The following is a 13,700-nucleotide window of genomic DNA, read 5'->3' as shown; positions in this document are numbered from 1 at the left end:
CTCCCCCCCCACCTCCTCACAGAGGCCCCGCAGTGTCACATTCCATTCTCTGATTGTCCCCAACGTCCCCCCCGCCCCCCTTCCCCCCCCGTGCCCCACATCATCCCCACAGTGTCAGATTCCATTCCTTTATTGTCCTCAACGTACATCCCCCCCCCCCCCCGACATCGGTGTCCCCCCCACATGGATGTCCCCCACAATGTCTCCCCATTGATGTCCCCCCCCCCCCGTGGATATCTCCCCACCAATGTCCCCCCATAGATGTCCAACTCTCCCCCCCCGTGGGGCAGCTCAGCAGCCCCAGCTCCTCTCGCACACCCACCCCCCCAGGCTGACAGCACACGGTCGGTCCCCCCACCCCCCCCGGGAGTCCATGGCCACGCAGTCCTCGCCCCCCCCCGCCTCGTCCGGCTGACCCCAGCGCCAGTTCCTGTGGGGGGAAAGTGGGTGTCAAAGCCCCATAGCTACCCCATAGCCATCCCATAGCCCCCGTGGAAACCCCATGGCCATCCTATAGCCATCCCATAGAACTCATAGCCCAATAGCCAACTCATAGATCCCATAGAAGCCCCATAGCCACCCCGTAGATCCATAACACTCCATTGCCACCCCATAGCGCCATTGCCATCTCATAGACCCCATAGCCCCATAGCCAACTCATAGCCCCCATGAAAACCCCATAGCCACTCCATAGCCCCCATGGAAACCCCATAGCCACCCCATAGCCATCCCACAGACCCCATAGCGCCATAGCCAACTCATAGATCCCATGGAAACCCTATAGCCTCCCCATAGACCCATAGACACCCCATAGACGACACCCCATAGCCCCATAGCCAACTCATAGATTCCATGGACGCCACATAGCCACCCCATAGACCCATAGCCACCCCATAGACAGCCCATAGAACCCATGAAAACCCCATAGCCACCCCATGACCCCATAGCCACCCCATGTAAATCACATAGGCACCCTATAGCCCCATCGACCCCATAGATGCTCCATAGCCCATAGACCCCACAGCCCCATAGACACACAGACCCCATTAACACCCCATAGTATCTCATGACCCCACAGACCCTGACTCCAAACCCTCTATGACCCCCTCCACCCCCCCACAACCGATAACCCTCAACCCCTCCCCATCACCCCCCATGACCTCCCGTGACCCCGTGACCTCTCCCACCGGAAGCTGAGGGCGCTGCCATCCACCCATTGGAAGGAACCCTCCTTGCTGCGGTCGTGGAGTCCGATCCATGTCTCGTGGGGTGGGGCCAAGGAAGTCAGGAACTCCTGGGTGGGGAAGGGGGGTGTGAGACCCACAGCACCACCTCATAGCACCCCATAGAAACCAATGGCACACACAGCGCCCTGTAGCACCCCATAGTGCCCCATAGTGCACCATAGAAACCAATGGCACCCCATAGAAACCAATAGTGTCCTATGGAACCCCATAGAACCTTACACCACCCCATAGTGCTCCACAGCAACCCATAGCACCCCATAGAAACCAATGGCACACATAGCGCCCCATAGCACCCCATAGTGACAATCATAGTGCTCCATAAATGCCTCATGGAACCCTATATCACCCCACAGCCCCCCATAGCACCCCACAGTCACACCCCTATAAAGTCCTTCAGTGCCCCACACCACCCCACATCACCCCATAGCAGACCACAGCACCCCACGGTGCCCCATATCACCCCACATCACTCCATAGCAGACCACAGCACCCCATGTTGCTCCACATCACCCTATACTGCCCCACACCACTCCATAGCAGACCATCGCACCCCACGGTGCCCCATATCACCTCACACCACCCCACATGACCCCATAGCAAACCCTAACACCCCTCAGTGCCCCTCAAACCCCACAGCACCCACCTGCTCCTGTGCATCACCGATGACCACCAGCTGTGCCCCACTGTCCCGGCAGCGGCCCTGCGCCTGCGCCCACCCCACAGCGCCGCTCCCCACCATATAACAGCTGCCCCCGTGCAGCCGCCACCCGGGGGGGCACACCTGGCATGAGGAGCCTGGGGGGACACCCATGGGGACATTGTCACCCACTGACCCCAAAGTCACCCATACACAGACCCCAATGTCACCCCCATTGGGACTTCACCTACCAATCCCAATGTCACCACCTATGGGGACCCTATGACCCCACAGACCCGAACGTCCCCATCCACCAGTGTCACCCCCCATGGGACATCACCCACCCAGTGACCTCGGTGTAACCCGCCATGGGGTCCCTGTGTTATCACAGACCCCAATGTCACCCCCACTGGGACCTTATGACCCCACAGACCCCAATGTCTCCATCCACCCACATTACCCCCCATGGGACATCACCCACCCAGCGACCCTGATGCTACTCCCCATGGGATCTCTGTGTCCCACAGACCCCAATGTCACCCCATACCCCCCTCCCCCTCCCCCGTTACTCACGGTTCAGTGCCCACATGGCGTGCAGCAGTTGGTGCAGGGCACTGCGTGTGGTGCTGCGCTCCCTCCACACCGACACCATCATCCCCGAAACTATGGGGACAGAACCGCGTGCTGAATGGCCCCGTGTTCCCAGTGTCCCCAAATCCCCATGTCTACATGTCCCCAATGTCCCCACGTCCCCATGCCCTCACGTCTCCATGCCCCTGCATCCCCAAGTCCCCCGCATCCCCTTGTCCCCACACCCCCGTGTCCCTTCACCCCACATCCCCACACCCCCACATCCCCAGGTCCCCGTGTCCCCATGTCCCCCCATGTCCCCGTGCCCCCATATCCCCATATCCCCTCTTCCCCACATCCCCACACCCCCACATCCTCATATCCCCATATCCCCATGTCCCCAAATCCCCTTATCCCCAAATCCCCTGATGGCATTATGGGGTCCTTATGGGGCTATGGGGTCGTTATGGGGTTATGGGATTATGGAGTTGTTATGGGGTTATGGAGTCCTTAAGGGGTCAAATTCCCAGGCCCCCAGGTCCCCGTGTTCCCCCATATCACTGTGCCCCCACATCTCCATATCCCCATGTCCGCACATCCCCACACCCCCACATCCCCATATTCCCATGTCACCATGTCCCCACATCCCCTTGTCCCCAAATCCCCATGTCCCCAAATCCTCATGTCCCCAGGTCCCCGTGTCCTCATGTCCCCCCATGTCCCCAGGTCCCTATGTCCCCATGTCCCCCTATGTCCCCGTGCCCCCACATCCCCATATCCCCCCTTCCTCACATCACCACATCCCCATGCCCCCAAATACCCCTGTCCCCCCCTGTCCCCCCCTGTCCCCCCACGTCCCCCCATGTCCCCCCATGTCCCCACATCCCCACGTCCCACCCTCGAGCCGCGTTGCGCTCTGGTTGGCAGAGAGGAGCTCCAGCAGCGCCGCCGTCTCTGTACCTGGAAGGGAGAGTTGGGGACATGTGGGGACATTTGAGGACAGAGGGAACATGGGGGCACAGGGACAGGGGGAGATGGGTACACAGCAGTGACACAGTGGTGACATGGAGGTGACAGTGACACCCACCGTGCTTCTTCAGCTGCGTTTGGTTCCCCTCCAGCACTGCCAGTGCCACTGCCAGTGTTGAGCCTGTGGGATGAGGCACCGTTGTCACCCGTGTCCCCATGTCACCATAACCCCATATCCCCCCCCCCTTTATGCCATATCCCCACCGTTGTTCTCCAGCAGTTGCTGAGTGTCCCTCAGGCGCTGGATCTCCTGCGACAGCGCTGCATCTGTTGGGGGGGGGGGGGGGGAACAGTGCCACCTCCCACGGCCCCATAGACACCCCATAGACCCCCATAGAAACCCCATAGCCCTGCACTATCCCACAGACATCTCATGGATACCCTCTGCCCCATAGACACCCCATAGACACTCCATAGAGATCTCATAGCCTCCACTGCCTCATAGACACCCCATAACTCCCATAGAACCCTCTACCCCACAGACACCCCATAGACCTCACTGCCCCATAGACACCTCAGAGATCCCCAGAGCCCCACAGAGCCCAGAGCTCTGCCCCTATAGAGCTCCAATAGACACCCCATAGACCCAGACACCCTATAGACACCCCATAGACACACCATAGACAGCCCATAGCCCCCATAAAACACACTGCCCAGCAGACACCCCATAGACACACTATAGGCACCCCACAACCCCACACTGCCTCATAGATCCCCCATAGACCCCATGGAATCATCATTGACACCCCGGGTCCCATAGACCCCATAGACAATCTCATAGACCCCCCTGCCCTGTAGACACCCCACAGACACCCCATAGCCTCCCTCTGTTCCATAGACACCTCAAAGATCCCCGCAGCCCCACAGAGCCCAGAGCTCCCCATAACTCCATGCATCTCAGAGACCCCCATGGCCCCACAGATTCCCACAGCCCCCTATAACTCCCTGTCCCCCATGTCCCCCCAAGCCCCCACATTTTCCCCATATCCCCCCATGTCCCCAATGGCCCCACACCCCCATGTCCCCACATTGTCCCAATGTCCCCCCCATGTCCCCACAACTCCATGTCCCCCAATTTCCCCACATCTCCATGTCCCCTCACTCCCACATCCCCACAATGTCCCCATGTCCCCCTGTTCCCCAGTATCCCCACACCCCCTTGTCTTCATAATGTCTCCACGTCCCTCCTCTTCCCCCATGTCCCCTCCTCCCATGTCCCCTCAGTGTCTTCCCACCCCAGTGTCCCCATACCCCCCTTGGCCCCACAATGTCCCCATGTCTCCCCCGATGTCACCTCACCTCCCTGTCCCCATAACATCCCCCCTCCACAATGTCCCCATGTCCCCCCCGTATCCCCCAATGTCTGCACACCCCCATGTCCCCAAAATGTCCCCATGTCCCCACTTGTTCCACCATGTCCCCACACCCCTATATCCCCCCCCAAATCCCCCAATGTCCCCATGTCCCCCCCATCCCCCCAGTGTCCCCACACCCCCATATCCCCACAACATCCCCACATCCCCCCCACCCCCCCTGCCCCACTCACGCCGTCCCAGCAGTGTCCCCAGCAGCAGCCCCCACGCCACCACGGCCGCCCCCAGCAGCAGCCACAGCCCCAGAGGGGCCCCACAGGACCCCCATTGCCACCCCCAACCTGCGGGGACAGCGATAGGGTTGGGGGGGGTCCCATCGTCGTTATCTCCCCTTTCCCTCCGGCCCCACAGCGCTGCACCTGCTCGGCCCTGACCCATGGCTGCAGTGACACTGCTGGGGACACACTCAGACAATTGTCACCCCTCCCCAATGCCACCCCCTCCGGATGTGTGTCACCACCCCCAGACACGTGTCAACCCCCCTCGATGCCAGCCCTGGACACGTGCCACCATCCCAGTGCCACCCCTAGAGATGTGCCACCACCCCAGTGCCACCCCCCAGAAATGTCCCACTCCCACGGTGACACCCCCCAGACATGTGTCACTCCCCCTCTCAGTGCCACCCAGTTCTGTGGAAGGAGGAACTGGGATTGGGGTGGGGACAGGATGTGGCCACCAGTATGGTGACAACAGGAATGTGGGGGGGGGGGTTGGGGAGTTGGGAAGGGGGACAGTGCAGTGTCACTGGGAATGGCCCCACTGCCCCTAAGGGGACGAGGGACAGCCCCATGTCCCCAAGGACCCACTCTGGTGTCCCCAAAGATCAGCTGTGGTGCCCCAAAGGGGACAAGGGACACCTCCATGTCCCCGAGGACCAATCCCAGTGTCTCCAGGGGGACAAGGGCACCCTGATGTCCCCAAGGATCAGCTCTGGTGTCCCTATGAGGACAAGTGACACCTCCATGTCCCCAAGGACCAACCCCTCCGTCCCCAGGGATCAGCCCTGGTATCCTCAAGGGGACAAAAGACATCTTCATGTCCCCTGATGTCCCTAAGGGAACAAGGGACACATCTCCATGTCCCCAAGGACTCACCCTGATGTCCCCAAGGATCAGCTGTGGTGTTCCCAGGGGGACAAGGAGCACGCCTCCATGTACCCAAGGACCCACCCTGGTGTCACCAAGGGACAAAGGACACCCCAGTGTCACCAGGGATCAGCTCTGGTGTCCCCAAGAACCCACCTTGGTGTCCCCAGGGAGGCAAGAGACAGTGTTGAGGGACACCCAACATTGAAGATCATCCAGTGGGACAAGAGCTCGTTTGTAGGGCCACAAAACAATGAGAGAACCCCATCACGAGGACAGGGGATGGTGCTGAGTGACATCAATGGGTTCCGATGTCCCCAAGGAGGTCTGAGGGCCACCAGGGGTGACAGTGGACACCACTGATGGACACCCAACATTGAAGGTCACACGATGGGCCGAGAGAACATTTAGGGGGACATGAAACAAGGAGATTGTCCCAGCATGAGGTCCTGGGATGGTGCTGAGGGACAACAGTGGGTTTTAACATCCTCAAGGAAGTCTGAGAGCCTCCAGGAGGGACAAGGGACACCAGCAAGGGGCAACTCAACACTGAAAGTCATCCAATGGATCAAGAGACCATTTTTAGGGACACGAAACAAAAGGAGCATCCCAACGTGAAGCCAAAGAATCACAGAACAGTAGGGGCTGGAAGGGGCTGGAAGATCATTATAGACATTGGTCAGATCCCCTCTCAGTCTTCTTTTTTCGAGGCTGAACAGCCCCAGGTCGCTCAGCCTTTCCTCCCAGCTTTGTATTATTGCTGCACTGACTGGGAGTGGACACCCATCCCCTCATCAAGGCTGTTGATGACGATGCTGAACAAGACTGGACCCAGCACCAACCCCTGGGGAATACTGCTAGTCACAGGCCTCCAGGCAGACTCTGTGCCACCAGTCACCACCCTCTGAGCTCAGCCAGTCACCGGTTCTCAGCTCATGTCACCATCTACTCATCCATCCCACACCTTCTCATCTTTGTTATCTGGATGCTGGGAGACAGTACCAAAAGCCTTGCTGAAGCCAAGGTGGATGACACCCCCTGCTCTCCCCCCATCCACCCAGCCAGTGATGCCATCCAAGAAAGCTATGAGGTTGGTCGAGTGCAATTCTCCCTTGGTGAATCCATGCTGACTATTCCTGATGACCACCTTCTCTTCCAATTGCTTGGAGCTGGCATGCAGAACAAGCTGTTCCATCACCTTTCCAGGGACAGAGGTGAGGCTGACTGCCCTGAAATTTCCGAAATCTTTCTTGCCCTTTTTGTAGACCGGAGTGATATGGCGTATGGGAACTGTTGAGTCACAGCCTGAACCACTGATTGAGCCCCTGGGAAAGGACTCAGTCAGCCCTGGGAGCACAGTGAAGGCAATTCAGCTGTGTGACTAGACTGCACTGAAGGGCTGATTGCCCCTGGGGAAGGATCTCTGCTTGGAGACCCCTCCCTTGTGCAGTCGTCCCGTGAGCTGAGATGTTCAGAGATGGGCGAGTGCTTTCCTTTTTGCTTTGTAACCCCTTTCCTTTCTGCTAGTCCCTTTGACACCTCCTTTGTCACCGTTCCACCACCTTGGTCTTCTTGTTACAGCACTGATGCTTCACTTCCCACCTGCATCCTGGCACTGCTCCAGTTCCAGTCCTTGCAGCAATGCATTACTGCTGTTCACAATTGAGAAATAGTCAGCCCTGCTGCTGATTTCACAGCCTCTCTCTGCACAGCTTCCCATCCCCCAGGTGCCCATCAGCCCTGCCCAACTTTCCTTAGCACTCCCATTGCCCTCCTGACCCCTGGTCTTTCCCACTCAGTTTCATCCCCACTGCTTTGCACAACCTCACACATCTCCCCATCGTGCTCAGACCCCCCGAGCCTCATCACAGCTCCCCTGAGCATGAACCACTGCATTTTGCCAACAGATGGGGTCAGAACAAAGCTCCCTGGCACTGAGTTAGGTCCTTGTGAAACCCCATCTGCAGTACTGCATCCAGACTTGGGACCCCCAGCACAGGAAGGACGTGGAGCTCTTGGAATGGTCCAGAGGAGGGCACTAGGACGATCAGAGGGCTGCAGATTGTTCAGCCTGGGGAAGAGAAGGCTCCAGGGGGACTCACTGTGGCCTTCCAGTACTTGAAGGGAGCGTATAAACAGGAGGGGGAACGGCTGTTTACAAGGGTGGATGGTGATAGGGCAAGGGGGAATGGTTTTACACTGAGACAGGGGAGGTTTAGGTTGGATATGAGGAGGAAGTTTTTCACACAGAGGGTGGTGATGCACTGGAACAGGTTGCCCAAGGAGGCTGTGGATGCCCCATCCCTGGAGGCATTCAAGGATGTGGCTCAGGGCAGCCTGGTCTGCTGGTTGGCAACCCTGCATAAAGCAGGGGGTTGGAACTCGATGACTATTGTGGATCTTTTCAATCCAGGCCATTCAATGATTCGATGATTTTGTGGTTCTATGACTCTATGCTTTGCTTCTGAAAATGCTAAGTGTAAATTAATTAAAAAATAAAAAGTAAAAAAAAAAAAAGCACAGTAAAAACACTCACACTTTCTCCTGAGCAGTGAGCATTTCAGCCTGGAGTGAAGGAGCAGCACTCAGCCTGGGCCGCCTCTGCTGTTCTGGGGGGAAGTCAGACACAGAAAGCAGGATTGGAGAGAGTTGGGGAGGGTGTGAAAAGATCAGGTATGGTGAACCATCTCGGCCGTGAGGTGACGCTGCTGGCTCATGGGACAGGGACAGGGAGGTGATTGTTCCCCTCTGCTCTGCTCTTGTGAGGCCCCATCTGCAGCACTGCGTCCAGGGCTGGAGCCCCCCTTACAAGAAAGACAGGGAGCTGTTGGAGAGGGTCCAGAGGAGAGCCACGAAGATGAGCAGGGGGCTGCAGCACCTCCCCTGTGAAGGCAGGCTGATGGAGCTGGGCTTGTTCAGCCTGGAGAAAAGAAGGCTGCGGGGTGAATCATTGCAGCCTTCAGCACCTAAAGGGAGCCTACAAAACAGGAGGGGAATCAACTCTTTGAAAGGATGATAACAGCGGGATGAGGGGAAACGGTTTGTAGTTGAGGGAGGGGAGATTGAGGTTGGATGTCAGGGGGAAGTTCTTTGCTATGAGAGTGGTGAGGTGCTGGAACAGCTGCCCAGAGAGGCTGTGGATGCCCTGTCCATCCCTGGAGGTGTTTAAGGCCAGGTTGGACGGGGTCCTGGGCAGCCTGGTCTGGTATTAAATGTGGAGGTTGGTGGCCCTGCATGTGGCAGGGGGTTGGAGCTTCGTGATCACTGAGGTATTTTCAAACCCTGGCCATTTTGTGATCCTGTGACAACATCATATACTCTCTTTTGCTTTCACTTTCGCTCTGACTCACTGCCATTTCCTGGAGTGGGAGAAGGGGTTGAGGCCGAAGAGTAGAAGCAGCCTCACATCCCAGCACTGCAGTCCTGCTGTGGTGAGTGGCTGGGGCTGGGTTGAGGAGGGGGCTGCAGAGGGAGGGCAGAGGGAGCCTTGCCCTGTTGGTTGAGGGGGGCACATCCGTGCTCGATGGAATAGGGAAGAAAAACCTCACCCGAGGAAACTCCTGGGGACAGGAAGGGGAATGGAGGGGTGCAGTGGGGTGATGCTGGGGCTGTGGGGACCCAACGCGGGGTGGGGGAGGGATGCACCTCTTTGCACAGCACCAAAGCCGCCCCTTATTGCCTGCTGTGCTGCCGCAGGCTGAGAAGGCACAGGGGTACGGAGGGCTGAGCCGGGTTCGGTGCATTCAGTGACCGTTGGTGCCTGGTGAGGTGGGTGCATGGAGCTCTGCTTTGCATTGCTGATTGTTCAGCAATCATCGCTGGGTGATGCTCGGCAAAGCAAGCACAGCCCCGAGCAGAAGTGCAGCACTGTGCATGAGGCTGCCAGATGCCTTCCTCCCCTCCCTGAATAACTCCAACCTCCCCCCACCCCACCCCAAGTTCCCACCAAACCGTCCCAACAGATATTGGGGTTGGGCAGGGGTTCCAGGCTGGGCTGCAGGCAAAGTCCTCTCCCTTATCTGCCTTTCACTCTGCCTCACCTACTGCGCCTCGGACGGGAGGTGAAGAGGTTGAGACTGCAGGGTGTGAGGCAGGCACACAGCCCGGTGCTGCAGAGCTGTGGGGCTGCAGGTGGGAAGGGGCCAAGGTCATGATTGTCTTTGGAGTGTGCTGCCCAGGAAGGAGCAAACAGAGAAGCAAAGAAGCTCTGGAAAGGAGCAGGAGCAAGGAATGCTGTGCTTGGAGACGCAAAGCGGGGTGAATCGGAGCATGGCTGCCGGCTGCCGGTGCCCCGTCACAAAGTCTCGCCGTTCCCACTGCAGGCTGTGATGGCAGCCCTGACATCCGCAGCGTCGGTGGTGGAGATGGAGGAGCCCATCTGCCTCGTTGAGAACCATGCAGGGCAGGGGCTGGTGGTGCGGCAGGACGCCCTGCAGGTGTTGGCCAACATCACACAGCCCGTGGTGGTGGTGGCCATCACCGGGCTGTACCGCAGCGGCAAATCCTACCTGATGAACCGGCTGGCCGGGAGGAGGACGGGTGAGGGAAGGGGTGGGAAGGGCATTGCTGACCCTGTGTGCCCTGCTACTGGGATTCTCCTCCTCTGCGTTTCATGCTGTCAAATCCCACGTCCCCCACGCAGGTTTCTCCCTGGGCTCCAGCGTGCAGGCGCACACCAAAGGAATCTGGATGTGGTGCGTGCCTCATCCCCTCCAGCCCAAACACACGCTGGTGCTGCTGGACACCGAAGGGCTGGGAGACGTGCAGAAGGTCAGGAAAAGCAGCACCTTCCCCCCATGCAGCCCCAGTGCATGCGGAGCTGTGGGGAGAGCTGCCTGCACCGGCTCCAGCACAGCAGTGCGGTGGGGTCGGGTGGTTGGGCGTCCTCACATCTGAGCTCTTGGCCATCGCTGCTCAGAGCGCGGGGCTTCGCTCACCCCCTGCACTGCTCTGCTGGAGGGGGACACACTGGGGGGGTGCATTGCAGGGGGACACCAAGAACGACACGTGGATCTTCGTGCTGGCCGTGCTGCTCTCCAGCACCCTGATCTACAACAGCAAGGGCACCATCGACCAGCAGGCCCTGGAGAACCTGCAGTATCCTTGGTGGCCGTGGGGGTTCCCCGCTTTGTTCCCATTGGGCGGTGGGCTTTGCATGACAGAGCTCCTCCAAGAGCCGCCTGCTTGGGGGGCATCCACATCCCTGTGGTGCACAGGAGCTGCTCGGGGTCCCGTGTTGCAGGCAGAGCCGAGATCTCGTTTTCCTTATGCAGCCCCACAGCTACGTGCTGACGCTGGCAGAGTGCATGAAGCTGACAAAGAGCCCCGGGGAGAGCGGAACCCAACCACCTGCTGCCACTGGGTTGGCCCCATTCTTCCCAACCTTTGTGTGGGCTGTGCGGGATTTCACGCTGCAATTGGAGGTGGATGGGCAGGAGCTCTCCGAGGATGAATACTTGGAGAATGCGCTGAAGCTGAGGGGTGGTAGGGATGCTGAGCTGTCGGGCACAGCTGGCGCTGGGTGCTGGAAGGCAGCAGAGAGCTGAGCTGTGGTTGTTCTGTCCCGCAGGCAGCAGCCCGGAGGCCGAACGCTACAACCGCCTGCGGGAATGCATCCGACAGTTCTTCCCCGAGAGAAGGTGCTTCATTTTCGACCAGCCTGCCAGCAAGAGGGATCTGCCCCGCCTGGAGGAGCTCCCGGATGATAGGATGGACTCCGAGTTCCTGCAGCAGCTGGAGAAATTCTGCAGCTACATCTGGCTGAGCTCTCCACCAAAGACCATCCCCAGTGTCTGCAAAGTGACCGGGGAGAGTGAGTGATGCTCTCTTGGCAGTGGGGCGTGCAGGAGCTTTTCTGCCTCTGTTTGGGGCTCCTGGGTGTTAGGCTGGGTTGGGAGGGAAGGAGCAGGAGAAGCACTCGGGGATGCTGGGGGGGGGCAGCAGGGCTATGGCTGCACCCAGGGCCAAAACAGAGAGACCTCTCATCCCCTCCCCCCATGGCAGTGCTGGGCACTCTGGCTGTGACCTACGTGGATGCCATCCAGAGCGGGGCCGTGCCGTGCCTGGAGAGCGCGGTGACGGCCCTGGCGGAGCTGCACAACTCGGCGGCGGTGCGGGAAGCTGCGGTTCTGTACCAGGAGCTGATGGAGCAGCGGGCAGAGCTGCCCACGGAGACGGCTGAGGAGCTGCTGGAGCTGCACGAGCAGTGCCAGAGGGAGACGCTGCAGCTCTTTGCAGAACGGGCGATCACGGCCGACGTCGAGCGCTTCCGTGCGGAGCTTCTGGTGGGCGCTGCGCGGTTTGGCCAGCGCTGCTCCGCGGCACCGTGCTCGGCTCTGCATCCCCCATCGGCGCCGCGTTGTGCCGCTCCTTCCTGCCCCCGTTTCCCCGGCTGATTCCTGCCCCTCGCGTCCCCCCACGCAGCTGCAGGTGGAGGCAGCCAGACTGCAGTTCTGCAGCCGCAATGAAGAGGCGTCCCGTGAGAAGTGCACGGCTGCGCTGCAGGAGCTCCGCAGTGAGATGGAGCAACGCATCGGTGACGGTGTCTACTTCGTGCCGGGGGGTCACCGGCTGTTCCTTGGGGACCAGCAGGCGCTGGTGGAGCGGTACCGGGCGCTGCCGGGCAAAGGGGTGAAGGTGGGAAGAGGAGCAGCCCCTGCCCAGCATCACCACCTCCCCCCCTGACTGCCACACTCCCGTTGCCCCACAGGCAGATGCTGTGCTGCAGGAGTTCCTTCGGAACGTGGAGCCTTTGGCCAGGAGCATCTGCAGCACAGACCGTGCCCTGATGGAGAAGGATGAGCGGATCAAAGGTAACGTCTGTTTTGGAGAAATGCTAGCATCTCTGGAGGAGCTGGGTGCTGGGGCAGGGACAGCACTGCCAGGGTGCTGGGGGCCCGCTCCTCATGTGCAGTAAACTCTGCTTCTCCCACAGATCTGCAAGCCCAGAACGAGAAGGCTGAGCAGGAGAGGGAGGCTGAAAGGGAGAGGGAGGCGGAAAGACTGCGGCAGATGGAGGATCGGATTTGTGGATATGAGCAGGCTGAGCAGGAGTGGGAGGCTGAGAGGCAGAGGGCGGCAGAAGAATTGCGGAGGATGGAGAACCGGGCTCGCCGCTCTGAAGAGGAAGCTCTTCGTCTGCGAAAGAGACTGTGGCCGGATGAGGGGAAGAAGGAATCTTATTCCGAGGTATGGAGCAGCACAGCATGTGCGCAGTCATGCTGTGAGTGTGCATCAGTCTTTGAAGGGTCCCAACAAGTTCTGTTTCTCATCCCCAGGGTGGGTGCTTTGGAGGTGGCTCCCAGGAGCAGGACACCAGGAGCAACAGGGCAATCTACATAGTGATAGCAGTGCTGGCTGTTCTATTTTTCCTTCGGTGTGCCATGTTTGGGTTTCCATATGGACAATTGCGAGTGCTGTTTTTGCTTCTGCTTAGACGATTCTTCACTAGAAACAGTTGACCTTTCCCATTGTCGCCTCACGGACAGAATTGCTTTTGTAATTGGGAAGAAATGGTGACTTCTGGGAGGATGTAACTGTTGGGGAATTGGGCAAACTTCTGATCATCTTCTTGGGGAAATGCTGTCCATCTACTTGGGGAATCACACGCCTTGGCCTTCCTTTGCCCAGAATGCGCACTGCTTTCAACAGTGGCTTTTAAGAGAGTGAACTTCATGTTTCTGTACTCTTGATGTTTCTGTAGAGTCATGCTTTGCTTCTGAAAATGCTCAGCTAAGCTTAATATAAGGATAAAAAATAA

The 13,700-nt window shown here is 58.9% G+C and overlaps 2 protein-coding genes across 5 annotated transcripts; one reads left to right on the top strand and one right to left on the bottom strand.

Annotated features, from left to right (window-relative positions):
* Nucleotides 1-232: 232 nt before the first annotated feature.
* On the bottom strand, nucleotides 233-5,397 carry LOC149913840 (C-type lectin domain family 4 member G-like). 2 transcript variants are annotated; one of them, XM_090128963.1, is made up of 9 exons: nucleotides 5,216-5,397; nucleotides 5,030-5,137; nucleotides 3,688-3,750; nucleotides 3,542-3,604; nucleotides 3,352-3,414; nucleotides 2,458-2,547; nucleotides 1,891-2,042; nucleotides 1,188-1,294; nucleotides 234-430 (listed from the first exon to the last, which is right to left on the bottom strand). In XM_090128963.1, the coding sequence occupies exons 1-9, from the start codon at nucleotides 5,232-5,234 to the stop codon at nucleotides 292-294; spliced, it is 804 nt and encodes a 267-aa protein (XP_089985089.1). In that variant the 5' UTR covers nucleotides 5,235-5,397; the 3' UTR covers nucleotides 234-291. The 2 variants fall into 2 exon arrangements, with proteins under 2 accessions (XP_089985088.1, XP_089985089.1); XM_090128962.1 differs by having other exon boundaries at nucleotides 233-430; nucleotides 5,030-5,397.
* A 3,079-nt stretch (nucleotides 5,398-8,476) lies between these two features.
* Nucleotides 8,477-13,621, top strand: LOC116239938 (guanylate-binding protein 1-like). 3 transcript variants are annotated; one of them, XM_090128955.1, is made up of 12 exons: nucleotides 8,477-8,614; nucleotides 8,708-9,372; nucleotides 10,264-10,480; nucleotides 10,584-10,711; nucleotides 10,929-11,038; nucleotides 11,223-11,425; nucleotides 11,511-11,753; nucleotides 11,945-12,225; nucleotides 12,365-12,577; nucleotides 12,651-12,753; nucleotides 12,876-13,129; nucleotides 13,219-13,621. In XM_090128955.1, exons 3-12 carry the CDS (start codon nucleotides 10,270-10,272, stop codon nucleotides 13,399-13,401), a joined length of 1,929 nt encoding a protein of 642 aa, XP_089985081.1. In that variant the 5' UTR covers nucleotides 8,477-8,614; nucleotides 8,708-9,372; nucleotides 10,264-10,269; the 3' UTR covers nucleotides 13,402-13,621. The 3 variants fall into 3 exon arrangements, with proteins under 3 accessions (XP_089985081.1, XP_089985082.1, XP_089985080.1); XM_090128956.1 differs by adding an exon at nucleotides 9,638-9,709 and having other exon boundaries at nucleotides 8,477-9,372; XM_090128954.1 differs by having other exon boundaries at nucleotides 8,477-9,372.
* The last annotated feature ends 79 nt before the right edge of the window (nucleotides 13,622-13,700 follow it).

The sequence above is a fragment of the Phasianus colchicus genome, chromosome 34 (assembly GCF_987193195.1).
Source record: "Phasianus colchicus chromosome 34, bPhaCol1.hap1.1, whole genome shotgun sequence".
Taxonomy (NCBI): Eukaryota; Metazoa; Chordata; class Aves; order Galliformes; family Phasianidae; genus Phasianus; species Phasianus colchicus.
This window is presented reverse-complemented; position numbering and strand designations above follow the sequence as displayed.